We start from the raw sequence: 16,762 nt of genomic DNA, 5'->3' as shown, positions 1-16,762 counted from the left end.
AGCGCCGCGCACAAAGGGCCGGGGCGCCGCGGCGGAGCCGGGGGGGCCGGAGCCCGGAGCCGGGGGGGCCGGAGCCCGGCGCGCCGGGGCCGGAGCCCGGAGCCGGGGGGGCCGGAGCGCAACGCCCCGGCGGCCGGAAGACAGGGCGGGGGGTGAGGGGTGGGGAGAGGGGAGGACCGGCTCAGCCCAGCTGAAAAGGAGGGCTCGCCCGCCCGTCGCCCCCCCAGCCCCCCCCCGGGTCCTGCCCCGCAGGCGTCCCGCACCATGGCTCTGTCCTGGAGGAGCTGGCTGGCCAATGAGGGGAGCAAACACCTCTTTCTGGTAGGGGGCTGCCCCCCGGGGGGGGTCCCCTCGGCGGGGCTGACCTGCGGGGAGGGCTGGGGAGGTGGGCGCGGGGGTGCTGGTGGGCGGCCGGGGCCGGCCCGGGTGGCAGCGGGGAGCCCCGGGGGTCGGGGCGTTTGCAGGCTCGCCCCTGGCGCGGTGCAGGAGGTCCCAGCCGTGCTCGGGGGCAGGACGCCGGTAGGGATGGAGGCGGAGGGGTGGCTGCGGTGTGCTCCGTGCCGGTGTGCGGCTGGCAGAGGCACACGCGTGTGCCCTGGCCCGGGGACGGGCGGGCGTCCGTGTCCTGCCGGGACTCGGCACGCCTTGTGCGTGGGCTTGCTCTTTGTTAGATCCGCTTTGGGAAAGTTTGGGGGAGAAGATGCATCTCCTTGGAGGTCAAGATCTTCCTGCCTTTGTCTTTGTCTCTTTGTTGCTAGTTTTTATTCTTTGAGTCATTAACTGCAATATCTGACTAAAGATTTGGAGTAGCGTTTTGTATGCGGAGGGTTTCCCCAGCTCTCAGTAGTCTTAAGTCACAAAGGTAAAGTTTTGTGAAGTTCAATTAAAGTGAAAATTTCTCACATAGGAGCTATTCCTTTTAATATTTTAGAATATTTTGTGCTAAATGCTTCAAGTTTGTTTTCCCATTTCATTTTCATGTGTTTATGAAACTACAGGCATACGAGTTTTATGAATGAAATTAACACTGAAAAGTTTGCACGTGTAACTTTCACTTACAGTCTCTTGTTTCTGTTTCATTTTAGTTTTTCTGGCTCTGCCTCAATGTGTGGCTCTTCTGGAAAACCTTCCTGCTCTATTATCAAGGGCTGCAGTATTATTATTTGCATCAGATGTTAGGGGTGAGTGACCCGGACATTACTTTTTGCCCTGGAAACTGGGATGCTGGGAGATGGGAAAGGGACAGAATGCATTTGCTAATCAAGGATGACACAAACTGCCTGTTAACGCTGCAAAGTGGGGAAAGATCAAGTAGGAAGTTACTGGGGTACTGTTGACAGTTGTTTAGGAGTAGAAAGTGAACATTGTTGAGAAGAAAAAGATCCAGTCAAGTGTGGGACAGCTATCCTTCCTCCTCCTCTCCTCCCTTCTGGTGTTCCCAGCTGCAGACAGGCTCACAGGAACACAAGCATGCTCAACAGGCAACTGGAGCTCAACTTTTTGTCATCAAAATGTTAGCCAAGCTTATGGGCTCATGCCGGCAAATTCTTTCTAATCCAGTTATTGTGATATGTATTTGCTGAAGGGATTCTTATGATAAGTCTTAGTTCTTTTCGGTCTTTGTCATCATCGTAGATCTTCTGTTCTGTGTAAATCATTGCAATCTGTATAATTTTAGTTTTGTTTTCTAATTACGAATTCTTGGAATCTGAATGGTTTAATGAAGATTTGACTATGTTGATTTAGCAAGGGTAACATCCACCACCACCAGAAGAACCCAAAAAGATAATGGGGGGAAGTGAGATACTGCTCTGTCTTGTGAAGTTATCCACAGCGACACCATTGCAATTGTTTGAAACGACTGCTATCCAGAGGGATAGATTAAGGGTTAACATCTTTCTGGAAAATGCTCTACGGTTGCTCAGAATTTGAGAATCCAGGAAAAAGTAGATGCTTTCTAACACTATGTCATGCTCAGGAATGGATTTCAATGGGAAGTTGACATGGGGTTAAAGCACAGATGATGCACATCCTAACCTGCTGTAGAGCCTCTGGATTTTATCTTTGGTAGATCCAGGATATATTTTTTTATATGGCTGATATCATTGCCATAGCTAGCCAGTTCCATAAGCTTTTGTGAATTTGCTTGAAAGTAAGTTGACCTGGTAGACTTTTCTCTTTTTTTTTCTTCTTATGGCTGACTCAGATGTGTTCAAGAAATGGATCTTAGCACAAGTAGTGCAAAAAGAAGGGAATTAAAATACTTAAATCCTTCATGATGATGACTTTCTTGACACAAAAAGCATGAAAACATGCTTAATTTTATCATAATCTCTAATGGCTTTGCAGCCCAGTGCATCCATTTGAAAACTGTGTTCATTCCTGGCAGAGCAAGTGGGTTGTTTGTAAAGCAAATGTTCTTGGGTCAACATGTTGGGCCAGATTGTCAGCTGGTATCAATCAGCAAAGTTCCTCTCAATTGAGAAGACTCATCTGCCTTGTACCAGCTCATCGTCTGGTCTTTTTTTGGTTTTCTTATACTTCAAAATGAGAGACAAATACAGAATAATATAATGTGTGTTCAAATCATGTGAGATGATTCAAGCAATAGATTCCTTGTCTTGGTCAGGAGATGAGGACCAGGAGGCCATGCGTTTGAAACTTATGAACTTTTTTACAGATACTTTCATGAAAATTGATTCCTTTTTCCAGCCAGTTCACAAAAAAATGGCAAAAAGGAATAGCATTTTTTGAATAAAAAAAGTTTCTCTTGTTTTTCAGTGAGGTCTGCTAAGGAGTTTTTTCCTCTCTTTGTATGCTACAGTAGCCTAAAATCTCCTTAAGAACTTCTGCACTTTCAGCACTGAAAGACTTACCACAAGTAATTTTATTGTTTACCAAGTAACAGGATGGAGAACAAGAAGAGTTGCTGTAGGAAATCAGATTGTGATATGAAATGAGATCTTGGACTGAATATCCTGAATATATTCAACTCTGCCACGTTTTCATGCCATGTATTTTCTTTCTGGTGTGAAGAAGGAGAAAGAATGAGGTTAGTGTTTCATTCAGTGGTCACTGAAGTGGTTCACTTTCCTTCAGCCTTCTACAGAAGAAGGAGGCTCAGTTTTATTCTTTTCCAGTTGCATCCTCTGTGACCTTGAACAAAATATTTAGCACAGGATTTAAAAATTATTTAGGTATCTAGCTCTTAATCTTTCAACGACAATCTTTCTGATCCTTAATTCTATACCTGTAAAAAGGCACTAAGAGCATGGTGGTGTCCTGGAATTGCAAAGAGAATAAAGAAGTCAAAGGCACTGATGTGCTAGGAGGAGGTTAATCAGCCTATTCTATGCTACAAGACTGAGTGGGTAAATTTATGTTGTGTCAAATGTTACTGCTTTGCTCAGGTTGAGTCCTGTTGGTGAGACCATGAACTCCTCACTGTGGAATCTCCATCACTGGAGGTTTTCAAAAACTAATTGGGCAAAACCCTGAGCAAACTTAGTCTGAGTTTGGTGTGGAACCCGCTTAGAGCAGGAGGTTGGAATAGAGACATCCCAAGGTCCCCTTCCAACCAGAATAATTCTGTGATGATACGATTCTTGTGGTGTAATTTCAACCAGAACCTAGTGGATGTAAACCCCTTCCCAGTACTTTTGCCTTGATGAATCATCCCTTTGGACGCTTAATTGCTTGTAACACTGCAGATCATAGTCTTACTGCATGAATGCATTCATTGCCGCTGGTTCAGGAACATGATTCAGATAAAGAATCTCAATTTTTCATAATTTAACAAATGTTAACTTGTGGCCTTGCATTGCTTAAAGAAGAGAAGCCTGCGAAACACCCAGCAAGCATGGATTTCTTACAAAAGAGTGTGGCAAAGAGGAAAGGAATATTCTCATCTTCATGTTCATGATAGATACTACAAGATGTAGTAGGCATGAATTACAGAAAGGAAGACTCATAAATTACTTGACGTGACTCCAGAATCTTCATTGTTGGAGGTTTTGTGTCTGCTCAGTCAAAGAAATTGTCCAGATGATTAATTTCTTTGCAGACTTCAAGATTTCTCCCTTCAGATTAGCTTGGCTGTAATTTTTCAAACAAGTTTGCTTGCGTGTGACCAACAAACTCAGTCCTAAATTCAATACTGGCCTTATTACAGAGCTCAAATCTTGTTTTTAACAGCATTAAATGAGATACCTGTTTCTTGTTGCTCGAGTTCCTCACGAGCAGAAAGAGCACTGGGCTGATGTTGTCATGGCATAAAAGGTAGGTCTCTTTCCCTATTCCCTCTCTAGTCCGTGCTCAAATAACTCTAATGTAATCAAATGGATGTTAACGCAAGAGATAATCTTCCGTGTTTCAGACCAAAGTGGAGAAAATGCATTCTCAGAAAGATCTCTTTGGGAAAAGATTGAATAACTGAAAATGGGACTGAAAAGGAAAAGTGCTGCCTCACTTTTTTATCTATACAGTTGCTGCCTTCTTACTGTGCAGTACTGTGCATCGCATTTATGTCATCTTTATTCACTGCTTGGAATATGTTCCAGATGTTCCAGTAACTTGCATGTCTCTCCTTGCTAGTTTATCGTAATGACAGAGATTTTACTAACTGAGGCCAAATTCTGCTTTCATTGATCTACATGCAGCTACGCTGCAGCCTGCTTCCCCCACACATCTAAGCATTGGAGGGAGTTGTGTATCTTCACCCTTTATTTTACTTAATGCAGCATGGTTTTGCTATTTAATTGTCTTGTACCGCGCTCTTTGGGATTTGCTCTTTGGAGTGTTACATGTAGCAAAAATGTCTAGTAATAGATTTATGTTGCAATGGAAGCTATAGATATATGCAGGATTCCCTAATGAAGACTGAAGGTGTTAATTCACAAGACCTTATCTTGATAGTCCCCTTGAATCTGCAAGGAAGTCTCTTCTTGCGTTCTCTTTGCCTCATTCTACATTTTTTGTTTTCCAAAACATTTTTTCCTTCAACCCTTTGTCCTTCCTGGCCAGCCCACAGTTCAGCATCATTGCTGAGATTATTCTCAGTTATGAGCCAGTGAAGAACTTGGGTTTTTCACCATACAGTTCTACTGTTTGCTTGCTTGCCTTTTTTTTTTTTTTTTTTTTTTTTTTTTTTTAGCTTAGATGGCAGTAATCCTGTGAAGGACATCTATATTATTAACTTTTATGGGAGAACTGCCACCTTTGCAGAAATTCTCGTGAAACTGTCGATAGCGGAGGTTCAGTTAGTACAGGTACATCTCAAATGATTAACTGAAATTTTTACTACTGTATCATGTAGACTTGTGTTAAAAATAGTCTTGTTGTCATCATTGCTCCTCATTCTAAGATGATCATGGCATAATACTCTGTGTAGAACAGAACTGAATTATGGCCAAAATGTTTCTTTGGTTGATTATTCATTATATTATGTATTATTGCAGGGTTCCCACAGTAGTCCAACAATGGCATGTCTTAAAATAAAAATAGCTGCATTACACTCTGGTTTTACAGACGATATTACTTCCAGTGTTGTGATAAGGGGAAATAATTCAACATAAAGGAAGCCCTTAGTAGCAGACGTTGCATCACTTCTGTGTGGCTGTGGCTAGGATAGGACAATAAGCAACTTCCTGCTCTGGCCCTGAGTTGCAGTGTGTTGTGAATCTCTTGGGGGGGCACTTGGGTACCCGTGATCCCTTGATTCATGACTGAATTTGTGGAGTTTAGATCATGCTGCCTCTTGCCGGATCAACCATTCAAGCTCTTGTTGCTAATGAATATATAAAATACTGTCATGCTTTGTGATGTTGCTACAGAAGAAGGATGGTCTGGAACACTCAAATCTGGAAGATAACTTGAGATCCCTTCTAGTCTGTGCGTGTATCATTCTGCCTGGCACAAAAAGAAACCTGTAACTCGGCAACACCATCAAAAGTCTTTTTTAAAATTGTATTTACTGAGATCAGCATTCTAACAGATTAAGTTATTAATAGATTAATAAAGACGAACATTTGGTCTGAAATCTTCTAAGTGAGTCCATTTCGTCTGGAGATGATCAGAAAAATCGGAAGCTAGTATTGAATTCCAGATTAAGATAGTTGCTTTCTTCAGACTGAATGACTGATTTAAGAAGAAGGAGTACATCTAACACAAAGGGACTGCATATAAAATGAGAACATGACCTAAATGTGTGGACGGAAGGAGAAGGAAAGCCTTCAAGGAATGCCTATTTGGTGAGTTACAAGTGAACTGTGAGAATATTGATTCTCAGTAGTGCAGGGAAGATACCCCATACCTTATAGAATCATAGAATCGTCAAGGTTGGAAAAGACCCTTAAGATCATCGAGTCCAACCGTCAACCTATCACTGCCAAGTCCATCTGTACCGTGTCTTCAAGCACCACATCTATCCGTTCTTTAAATACCTCCAGGGATGGAGACTCAACCACTTCCCTGGGCAGCCTGTTCCAATGCCTGACAACCCTCTCGGTGAAGAAGTTTTTCCTAATATCTAACCTAAACCTCCCCTGGTGCAGCTTGAGGCCGTTTCCTCTCGTTCTATCACTTGTTACTTGGGAGAAGAGACCGACCCCCACCTCACTACCACCTCCTTTCAGGTAGTTGTAGAGAGCAATAAGGTCTCCCCTCAGCCTCCTCTTCTCCAGACTGAACAACCCCAGCTCCCTCAGCTGCTCCTCATAAGACTTGTGCTCCAGACCCTTCCCCAGCTTCATTGCCCTCCTCTGGACACGCTCCAGCACCTCGATGTCCTTCTTGTAGTGAGGGGCCCAAAACTGAACACAGGACTCGAGGTGCGGCCTCACCAGTGCCCAGTAATGAAAGAGCTCTTACGAAAGAGCTAAAAATATTGTTGCCACTGTTCACTCCTGATGTTTCTCCCTTTTTATAATATCATACGCAACTTCTGATTCCTATATGCAAGCAGAAGACTGAAGTTGAATTAACACAGAGAATTGGGCTGCTGATAAATTCTCTGTGTAGAGAATTGCTGGGTTTTGTTGTTTGTTTTTTTTTTAAATACTTAATATATTTTTTCAAATATGATTAAAAAATATTACAACACTTAGTCTTACAATAATTTCTAAAAGGTTGCAGTACATGAGGTTGGGATTTACAGAGTCCTGCCTTCCATCTTCAGGAACAAAACCAAGTCAAACTTTTGTAGAAGTTTTCACATGTTCTGGTAGGTTTCCGCTGCCCTCACATCTTCCTTCCTCTCAGCTTCCTTTCAGCTGCTTCAGGGTTTTTTGCTAGATCTCCAGCCAGATTTGGCAGGCCTAGGGGGAGTAATTGTTATCCGTACAATTCAGATCTGTCCTTCATCTTAGATTATCTGCGCTCTGTTACTCAAAGCAAGGAGTACTCTATGAAGAAAAGGAAGTCAGGTCAGAAGGAGGCACATTGTGCAGCACAGTTTGTCCCACCTATGAAAATAAACATTTTTAGCTGCTCCAGTGCTGATCTGGGGAGGTGGTTTGTGACCTGTGTCTACAGAGCAGCATGTGGCTTATGAGCCTTCCCACAACCTTTCAAGTTGCCCTGAACCACAGAAGACTGAAAAAGTTCAAAGAAAGGCCTCCAAGTGTGGTGTCTGTGTTGCACCATGACCTGTTTAGGATTGTTGCTCATAGGTAGCGAAGTCTTGAGAAACAGAATCACATTGCTTTTAGGTGTGGAAGGATTTGCCATATTCTTCCATTTTTTTTCTACAAGATGGGCTTAAAAGGTGAGCTAGGACAGTCTTTGTTGAGGTCTTCCTGTATGCTCCCCAATATGTTTTGCAACCATGTATTGAATATTAGGTTTCTGTGCACAGCAGTGGCAGCTAACGTTCATCTCTGTATTTTAACTGACGGACTTTAGGGAATTCTGTGGTACACAGTAAGTTACTTTAGCCCTCAGCCTAATACTGAAATCACTTGCCTAGCTACAGAGAAGCTCATTTCCCCTACTTTGCTGACAGCAAGACACAACATCCAACAAGAACCGACTCTGCTTCTCTGTCCTACTTTGCACGTTGTATGAGCGTAGCCAGGAGTCCATCCCGATTTCTGTGGGACTGGACATCAGACAGGGATAGCTGGAGAACTTACATTCCCACTGTATCTCTGGAGCCCTTTTCTGCTGCTTTGGAGAAGGAAAATATGGTGATTGCTTTTTAGTTATCTGGAGAAAAAAATCTAGCCTAGTTTTTAGGATTTGAGTTCGTAGTGGGTCCGGTTCCCTATTATCCCTGCCACAGATTTCCTCTGTGAATTTAATTAATCCTTCAGTTTTTCTATGCCTCTTTGCCCCTCCATAAAGTGGGATAACAGCATGTGTGGTACTGGGTAGGCACTGTACAGAAAGAGGTTGTCAAATGCTTGGATTTGATGTCAGCAAAGGTGGATAAAAGGTAGTGTCCAGCAGAGATTTTGGTAGTGTTTTTATCTCTTTGATCCTACAGAAATTTCACATGCTACTAACATGAAATAACACTTTTTTTTTTTTTTTTTTTCTTAAGACAATGATAATCTTAGGAAGAAAAGAGGATTATATTTCTCTCATTTCTTAGCTACTTAATAAGGTTATATATTCCCTTCTAGAACCAGTGAGTTGCCTTGCAGCAAAAATAATTTTTTATTCTACTATTGTTTAAAAATCCAACAATGCACTATGTTCATTTGTTACTATGCCACCCAGGCAATGCAGAGGAAGTCAAGAAAGAGATCGCTTGGAAACCATTTGGAAAGAATTGGTTTCATGGGGATATTTTTAGCCTTTGGATATATGTTAAGAGCAAACTTAGTACTCTGTTATTCTTCTGGGTCTTGCATGAATTGTGATTCTAAGTATTGCTAAATGTATTACTTTACCATTGTTTTCAAACTGGTCATGGGCTTGTTGCAGCAAACATTGCCCAACTTTATTTCTTCAGAATAAAACTTTAAATGAACCATTGGTGAAAATATTTGAATCACACTTTCTTAGAAGTGCACCACTTATTTGAAGAAGTCGTTTCCTGCTGTTTTTTTTTTTTTTTTTTATTTTGTACAGATGCTGATAGCATTGAATTAGAATTAATGTAAGGTCATTCTTCCATAGTAACTGCATTATGAATGAATATTTGCTGTTTGTTAAATAGTGGCATGGAAAAACACAAAGGAAGGTTAGTAGGGTAGGTTTTTCTATTCATCACATTTGATTCATATTTTTTGTACCAGTTAAATTGTTTGGCATTTTACTTATTTCTTACAATAAATTATTTCATTTATTTAATACCACACAGTGTAGAATTAACTCTCTTCTAGACTATTCCAAACTAGACTGTTTTGTTGAAGTTTTGTAAGAAGAATAGTTGTGCCTGGTAAAGGAAGTCTTGGATAACTGATATCATGCCTTGTTTGTTTTTAAACTCAAAGACAACATAAATTCTTGAGAAACTAAAGATGTACCATGTAGGTCATATAATAGAAATTATTATAATTTTCAAATTGCTTTATTTATTAATTATATTATAACTTTTTTTCAGCTTTTGGGTGTTAGTCAAGAGCTACAAAAATGGTTCAGTTTACTTCTGGGTTTTGCATAACATTAGTTCCACATAATTCTTGGGTTTTACAAATCATGCGCATTTAATCACTGAAATACTGTAGCACATCAGCAAGCTCTAATAAAAATGCTTATATGTTTAATGGCCATGTTTTTGAAGTTATTGCTTTTATGAGGTGTATAGCTCCTTTTTAGCTTCCCTTTAGAGGAATAATAATGAAAATAGGCACAGTCATATATATGCAAATGGCACATTATAGAGGCATTTTACTTGCCATTAAGTCAAATCATTTCAAGGGTATTGCCATTTTATCTGATTGATAGTCCAGAAAATATTTACAACGTTCTAAAGTCACTTTAAGTTACCATGGGCAAGGATAGAGAAATATTTTTTGTAGTTGTTCACAAATATTTTTTTTTATCATTCTTTGAAGTGGAAGGTGACATCAGCATTCGGTAAAATCTTAGCTCAGTTGCTGAGGTTGCGGCCATTGTAGCTGGTGCTCAGTTGTAGTCATTGCACTTGGGCTGTGGACCAGTTGGGAGAGTCCAGAGCGGGAAGGAGAGGATGATCTAAAGTCTGAAGAACATGACTTGCGAGGGAAAAGTAGCAAGAATAATCTCTCGTGCATCTGAACAGAGTGTGAAGTAACAGATGAAAGAGAAGCAAGGGAGGATTTATGTAAGGAAAAAAAGGACTAACAGTGCATTGGAAAAAATAGTGGAGGACGTCTGGAGAGTGGGAAAGAACTAAATGATGTGGTTCATTCTAGTCTTATTTTTAGCAGATTAGAGATGCCTCTCTTTTAAGTGTCCTCTCAGTGTAACTTTTGTGAGATCTGCTGCTGGGACATTTATCAGGGATCGCACATTTATATGGCAGAGCAAGATAGAACACATTTTGTGGGGTAATTGCTGCTACTTCTCCTGGGCAACTTTTGAGAGAAGGTGCCCTTATGACTGCTTTGTTCTGTGGAATGTGGTAATGTCTGGTGAGGGAGTCCCTAGCTCTCGGGTCCAACTAAATAATGTAAAGTAGCCAGAAGAGAAATGGGATTTAGGTGGAGATCTTGATGCTTCAGGTAGATTGAACATCTTTACCTTCTGTTTTCCTACTGGTTTTGTGCCCAGAGGTACTGCAGAGAAGGTGGCGGACATGGGTGTTACTAACTGTGAGAGCAGGCAGTTTTGATGTTTCATGGTACTGAGAAGCTCCTGTCATGCCATCACGCTTGTGATCTTGCTAGACATGCTGAAGTCCAGTTATTTTGTTTACTTTATTTTTTGCTAGTTTATATATTCATCCATTTCTGTGACATGTAGATAAGTCTGCAGAAAACAAGTAATAGCAATTAAAAATTTTGGAATTACAAGGCTTTTCTAACAATTTTTGTAAAAAAATATGTTTCCAAATAAATAAAACCTCTTTGTTTCTCTCCAATTTTGTTTATTCTTCTTGATAAGAAAGATATGAATATAAGAAATATTTCACTGATGAAATGTTTTTTTGACTGGAAATAATAAATGTTCTTTTTTTGACATAAAGTTTCATTTTGAAAAAGTAATAAATCTTTAGTAATGTTTATTAGATAATTTGTACTTGTTCAAGTCATTCACATGCCTCTGCAGTATTTGAGTTATCCTATAATATTATTATAGTTTTTTATTAATTTCTTCAGGAGTTGAAAAACTTGGTGTTTAGAGAACATTCTAAGAAATATCCTTCCAGAAATCTGTTGACAGTCTAAAAGCATCTTTTATATAAGCTAGTAAAATGGTAATTCAACCTAATAACTAGGAGAACAATGTCATTTTGCTAACTTTTATAAAAATCATAAATGAATGAGAGAGTATAATAAGATTAAAAAATACAGGGTTATGACATTAAGGTGTGCTTTGTTCATTTATTTGACAAGTGTTTTTGTTCTAATTATGTAAGTTCCAAATATACCAGTGAAAGCATTAGTGAAATTAGGTTTCATTACAGTTCCCAGCTATTGCGTAGTTAAAATGAAGAAAACCTGCTTTCTTTAGGTCCAAATATGGCACTGCGTAGTGTGAATGGATGAGGAATTCTATGACAATTCCATAACAGTTCTTGAAACAATATTATCATTTCAGTTTAATTGAACCAATATTTTTTTTACATCTTTTTCTGGCTTGTTTACCAGAAAATCATTGCACTTTACTTAAGTGGCTGTCTAGTGTCTTCATAGTACCTATCCCTCTTTCTTATTTAGTTATGTCTGTTGAGGCCTTCAGGTAGTTTCTTGGTGGATGCTTATTGTTGTCTCAGATATGTTTTTTTCCATGTGGCTTTGAGCACTGATAAGGATATTGGTTCTTTCAGTAGAAAGTTATTTGCTGACATTATTGCTGACAAAATTAATTTTGAATAATTTTTTGATGCAAAGGTGAGAGCTGTTTCCCTTGGAGGGGAACACTGTACACACTTATGCTGTGTACAGTGTTTTTTCCAGTACATGTAAAACATAATGAAACTCCACTATTCTGATGAGTCAAGAGAGCATGGGAACCACTGGGTTTCACAGCAAAGAAAACAAGCTTGAATACTGACACCTGAACTATTAAAGTGTTTTTTCTCCCCGTAATCTAACTCTTGCTATATTTGTTCAGCTAGGATTGTGCGTTAGCAGAGCTTCAGCATCTGTCCTCAATTTCAACTGCTGCCTGGTCCTTCTGCCAATGTGCCGTGTTTTCTTGGCCTTCCTGCGAGGATCTCAGAAGGTAAGTGCTGTTCTCAGAATGCAGCAGTTGAGAAAAGAGGGCCCTGGTCTCTGTTTAGTTTGAAAATAATAGGAAAAAATTTGTTATATCCCTGTTTATTATAAATACAGTATGTGCCTGCATGGTGCAAGTATCAGACATTCAGCCTAGATTCATGACTCCTTTGAAGACGACGCCTTGGCTGGCATTGTCTGGTTTGATTGGACTTGTTGTGAGGAAGGTTTCTTAAACACATTTTTGAAGGATGGGGAGTTGCTGTGGAACTGTAACCAGACGAAGTCTCCTCCTTCTTTCCCGACTCTAATATAAAGGACGTCTGTGTCTTCTGTACTATTTCCTGGTAGAATTCAACAGAGCAAAAAGAACTTTGTCTCTGCATGACCAGAAGTGTCCCACTGAAGATGATAGAACTTTAAATAAAAATACCCAACCTGATATATTCGTTATCATGGGAGAAAAAAAAGTTCTGGCAAAGCTAAGAGGGTTTGTTTTCTGTACCAGTATTCAGTAAACAACAATTCAGCTTGTTTGTGATTTGCCAGTTGCTTTTACAGAAATACAAGAAACGCTTTTGAGGAACATCTGTGTGTTCTAGATGGTTGCAAATTGAACCTATGAGTTCTGTTCATCATGTGACAGTACTTATATTTGATGCCTATAGGTGCATATATGTATGCAAGTATACCTCTCCATCTGATCTTGCTCTGTAAAGAGTCAGCGATGCCTACAACTAGTGCTGGAATTCCTAAATTTTAAGGCCAGAAGGGACATTACTTTATGTGCTCTTGACATCTATGTAATGCAGATCCAACTGTAATTTCTTCATTAAGACCTCAAAATTGGCTCATTGACATAATCCTGTAGTTTTTAAATGTAGGTGCTGTGCTTGCAAGGGTGTTAAACCTATTAAAAGCTGAAGTTGCTATTGTGTCACCTCAGTTGCTGTTAGTATTTTTTTTTCTTTGCTTTATTTTAGAAGGGAGATTGCTTGAATTCTTCTCTTACTAGGTTGCCAGCAGGAAAACCAGAAGGCTGCTAGATAAGAGTAAAACTTTCCATGTGATGTGTGGTGTTACAATATGCATCTTTTCAGGTGAGATCTTATTGTGCTGAGCAGCAGCTTGTTTGGGAGACACACTGAAGCAGTACTTTGTGGTTTTTCTTGTACAGTACATTTGGGGGTAGTCTTGCTCTGTGCTTCCCTGCCTTAAATTGTGAATGCTTTCTCGGATGTGTGTGGGTTTTGGTTTATTTTTCCTTTAAACACATGGGTTTACATTCTAATGCCGAGCCTTTCCATAAAATTCCGGTTTCTAAAAGGACAGGTATATGAGATCAGGTCAAAATCTGCCATTACAAGTGACCCTCCGTTGTGCCAAAGGAATTTGAGTGAAGAAGCAGGGTGCTACAGGCTTATCTGCAGAACAGTGAGCAGTGGAGACAAATACCCAATTTGGTGAAGAAGAAATATTCTTGGGTGGGCACCTTTGAATGTTGTCTTCTAGCTGAAGCATTGAAGTACAGAAATGGATGCTGTAGTGTTAAAAAAAATCTTAAAATACATACAGCTTTCTGCCATGAGTATCTATAACCTGATTTCCTTTAGGAAAAGAATTCCTTAGTCCCTGATTGCATGTCATGCAGGTGATGTGATTATAGCTTGGTATCTGGGTGGTTACTTTTCTTCAACTTCAGGGGAACATCTACCTCTTGTCTACAAATCTCAGCTTTACTCTGTTTTTTTTTTTTAGTCTTACATGTTGCTGCTCATCTTGTGAATGCTCTTAACTTCTCTGAGAACTACAACGAAGACTTTCTGGCACTAAATGCAGCAAACTATCGTGGTGAGGTGAGCCAGCTGTCCTTTCATATTTTGTATATAATTTAAATATATGATTATTTGTATATTCAGTTCTGTTGTATGACCCATCCTATGATCTATACAGTAAAGTTGTTTTGTGCACTGAAAACTCACCATCATGTGCATTGCTGTGGATTTTACTTCTTTCTCTGGACAAAGCATGTATTAAGCACTTTTTGTTTAAGGCAGCAGGATTCAGGGTGGAGAATGCTGTCTCAAGTCTTTCACCTTGCACCCTGCTTTCCTGCTTCTCTGCTTCTGGTTCTCTCTGGTCTTTGGGTGGGCCTGGTGAGACACTTCTGCTGCTCTTTGGGGAAAATACATTCTGCATTTGCACTATTTAGAATATAGTGCTGTGTGACATATACTGGGGATTTGACGATGGTGAGATTTGAGACTGATTTTGCGTTTTTAAACTGCAGTGGGAACTGGAGTATATATGCTAAGAGTGGAATTAGTTATCTGCATGAACTGGGCTGGAAGCTAATTTCTACTTAGGAAATACTTCGTTTCTATGACTTCCTCTGACTGTGGTGCAGATCTCTTGAAGCATACCAGAGTCCTAGTCCCTCCTCCAGGTGCTTGCTTGTGCATTTGGCACTGGAGAGATATTTGCAGATTTTAGGACTAAGACCGGAGTCCAGGACTCTTTCTTCTTTGGGCTACAATCAAGTTCTCTCTTGTTTATATTCATTCTAGTCTCAAGTCTGCAATTTCTTTTCTACCAGCCTCATTAGGAAAGATTTAGAATGACCCTATCCCAGCTGCATCCTTTCCTGGAAAAGGAGAGCTTGACTCAGCCCAGGCTCATAAGGACCAACAACCAAGGTCTTCCACTCCCGGGCTGAATGATCTAATCACTGAGCTATTCTATGGCAGACAGACATGCCAACACCAACTGTAGTGCTGAGGTTCTGGATTGAACTGAGTGTCTGCATGTGTTAGGAATGGTCTAATAGAATTAGCCTTATCAGGAACATTAGCAGGAGCCTTGCCTCAGGCAAGGACGTGCCAGGGTGTGCATGGCAGCCTGTACTAAGCAGCCTTAGGAATTTTGCAATAGAAAAGGAGATAATAACAAGTTTTTAGTAATTCTAGGATCAAAAACCTCCCGAATTTTGTGTACTCTGGTAGGTCTTGAACCTTTGTGCTTGAATTCCACTTAAACCTGTTTTTGTTAACTGTGGTGGGCAGTCTGGATGCTACTGTCATCTTCTGTATACGGGTGTGCACATCTGGATGCAGACAAGGTCAGGGAAAAGGACACTTTGTTTTTCCTGACCTGTATGAAAACTGCTGACCTCCCCTCACTGCATTTTACTGCAAGTTTAAAATAAAAGTTTTTCTCCGCAGCGAAGACAAAAGCCCACGAGGCTCGGGACTCAGGGGGAGTGAGGCGGTTTCCTGTGAGGGTGACGTATCCCCTCTTCCTTTCACATGTGTGAAGGACACAGGAAACATCTGGCCTTGTATTGTCAGCTCCTTTGTGTTCAGTCCCGCTTCGCTGGAGTCCGCTGCAAATCTCTTGGTGATGTAACTGACAGTAAAATGCTCGCCGCTGGTATTTCATTTAAATTCAAAATCTTCTCTCCTCTGCTCCCCTCTGCCCTCCGAAAGGTATGAGGTAACTGAGGAAAGTTAAGCTTTCAAAAAACAATTATTTGTAAAATTATCTGGATCCTAATTTTCATAACAGATCAGAACTGTCTTCACTGGGGGAATGGCAAAGGCTAGAGGTTTAGTTTATGTTGAATTGCAGTCAGTGTAAACTGCTACCAAATACCAAATCCATTCCTGCATCCAGATTTAGGGGCTGCTTATGCCACTGAGCATGTGAGCTTTATAAGCTATTTATTATTATCACATTATTCATATGGATATAAAATCATATATGTTGACTTTTTTTTTGGCCTGTCCTGTTTTTCAGGACCCAAGGAAACTGCTTTTTGCTACTGGTAAGTCGATTGCAAAACTGAATGAGAAAGTTTGCGGCTTCTCATCATCACTTTCCAGACAAAACATTTTGATCTTGTGTTTGCATGCTCAGTTTGTTGTCTCAGCTAGGTTGAGATGTGTTATTTGTGTTAATATAACCTGGGTTTGCTTATCCAATAGTCAGGAGGGAGGAATTACATAAGCCCTGTAGTAGGATGAGCAGCATCTTCAAAGCTGTTGTTGTACAGATGAGTCAGTGGAAAATCATCAGTTTCAAACAGAGATTCTGCATAATATTAAAACCAAATTCCTAAATGATCCAATTTCTAGAAAAAAATCCCACAACAAAAAGCAGTCGTCTTGCTTCAGCTGGTTTATTTAAGGGTTGGTTTGACTTCAGAGCCATCTAAAGAGGAGGGAGTTAAAGATAGGGAGGGAGAATCAGAACAAGCAGCTAGTATGGTATTTAGTATCTTAGATAAAGGAGAAGGACTTGGGGTGAAGAATGAGTGTAGAGGCCCGATCAAATATTGTCACAGCTTCTGGGGACACCTTGAGACCTCTCTAGTTGAGCAGAGGACCTGCAAAGTAGAACTCCTTTTACCCTCTAGACAGCCAGGAAAATGCTGCATTTTCAAAATTGAGCACATT

The 16,762-nt window shown here is 40.4% G+C and overlaps 1 protein-coding gene across 1 annotated transcript in view; it reads left to right on the top strand.

Annotated features, from left to right (window-relative positions):
- Positions 1–264: 264 nt before the first annotated feature.
- The window catches only part of NOX4 (NADPH oxidase 4), a gene marked incomplete at its 5' end in the record, with an annotated part of 107,653 nt that continues 91,155 nt past the window's right edge, over positions 265–16,762 (top strand). Inside the window, 6 exons of the mRNA XM_082337839.1 lie at positions 265–321; positions 1,086–1,181; positions 12,205–12,315; positions 13,324–13,408; positions 14,067–14,164; positions 16,104–16,131. Coding sequence (XP_082193965.1) covers positions 265–321; positions 1,086–1,181; positions 12,205–12,315; positions 13,324–13,408; positions 14,067–14,164; positions 16,104–16,131 — 475 coding nt within the window. The remainder of the gene's footprint in view (positions 322–1,085; positions 1,182–12,204; positions 12,316–13,323; positions 13,409–14,066; positions 14,165–16,103; positions 16,132–16,762) is intronic.

This window comes from Platalea leucorodia (genome assembly GCF_965183815.1).
Source record: "Platalea leucorodia genome assembly, chromosome: 2".
Lineage (NCBI taxonomy): Eukaryota > Metazoa > Chordata > Aves > Pelecaniformes > Threskiornithidae > Platalea > Platalea leucorodia.
Note: the sequence above shows the minus strand (reverse complement) of the source record. Positions and strands in the feature narration are given on the sequence as shown.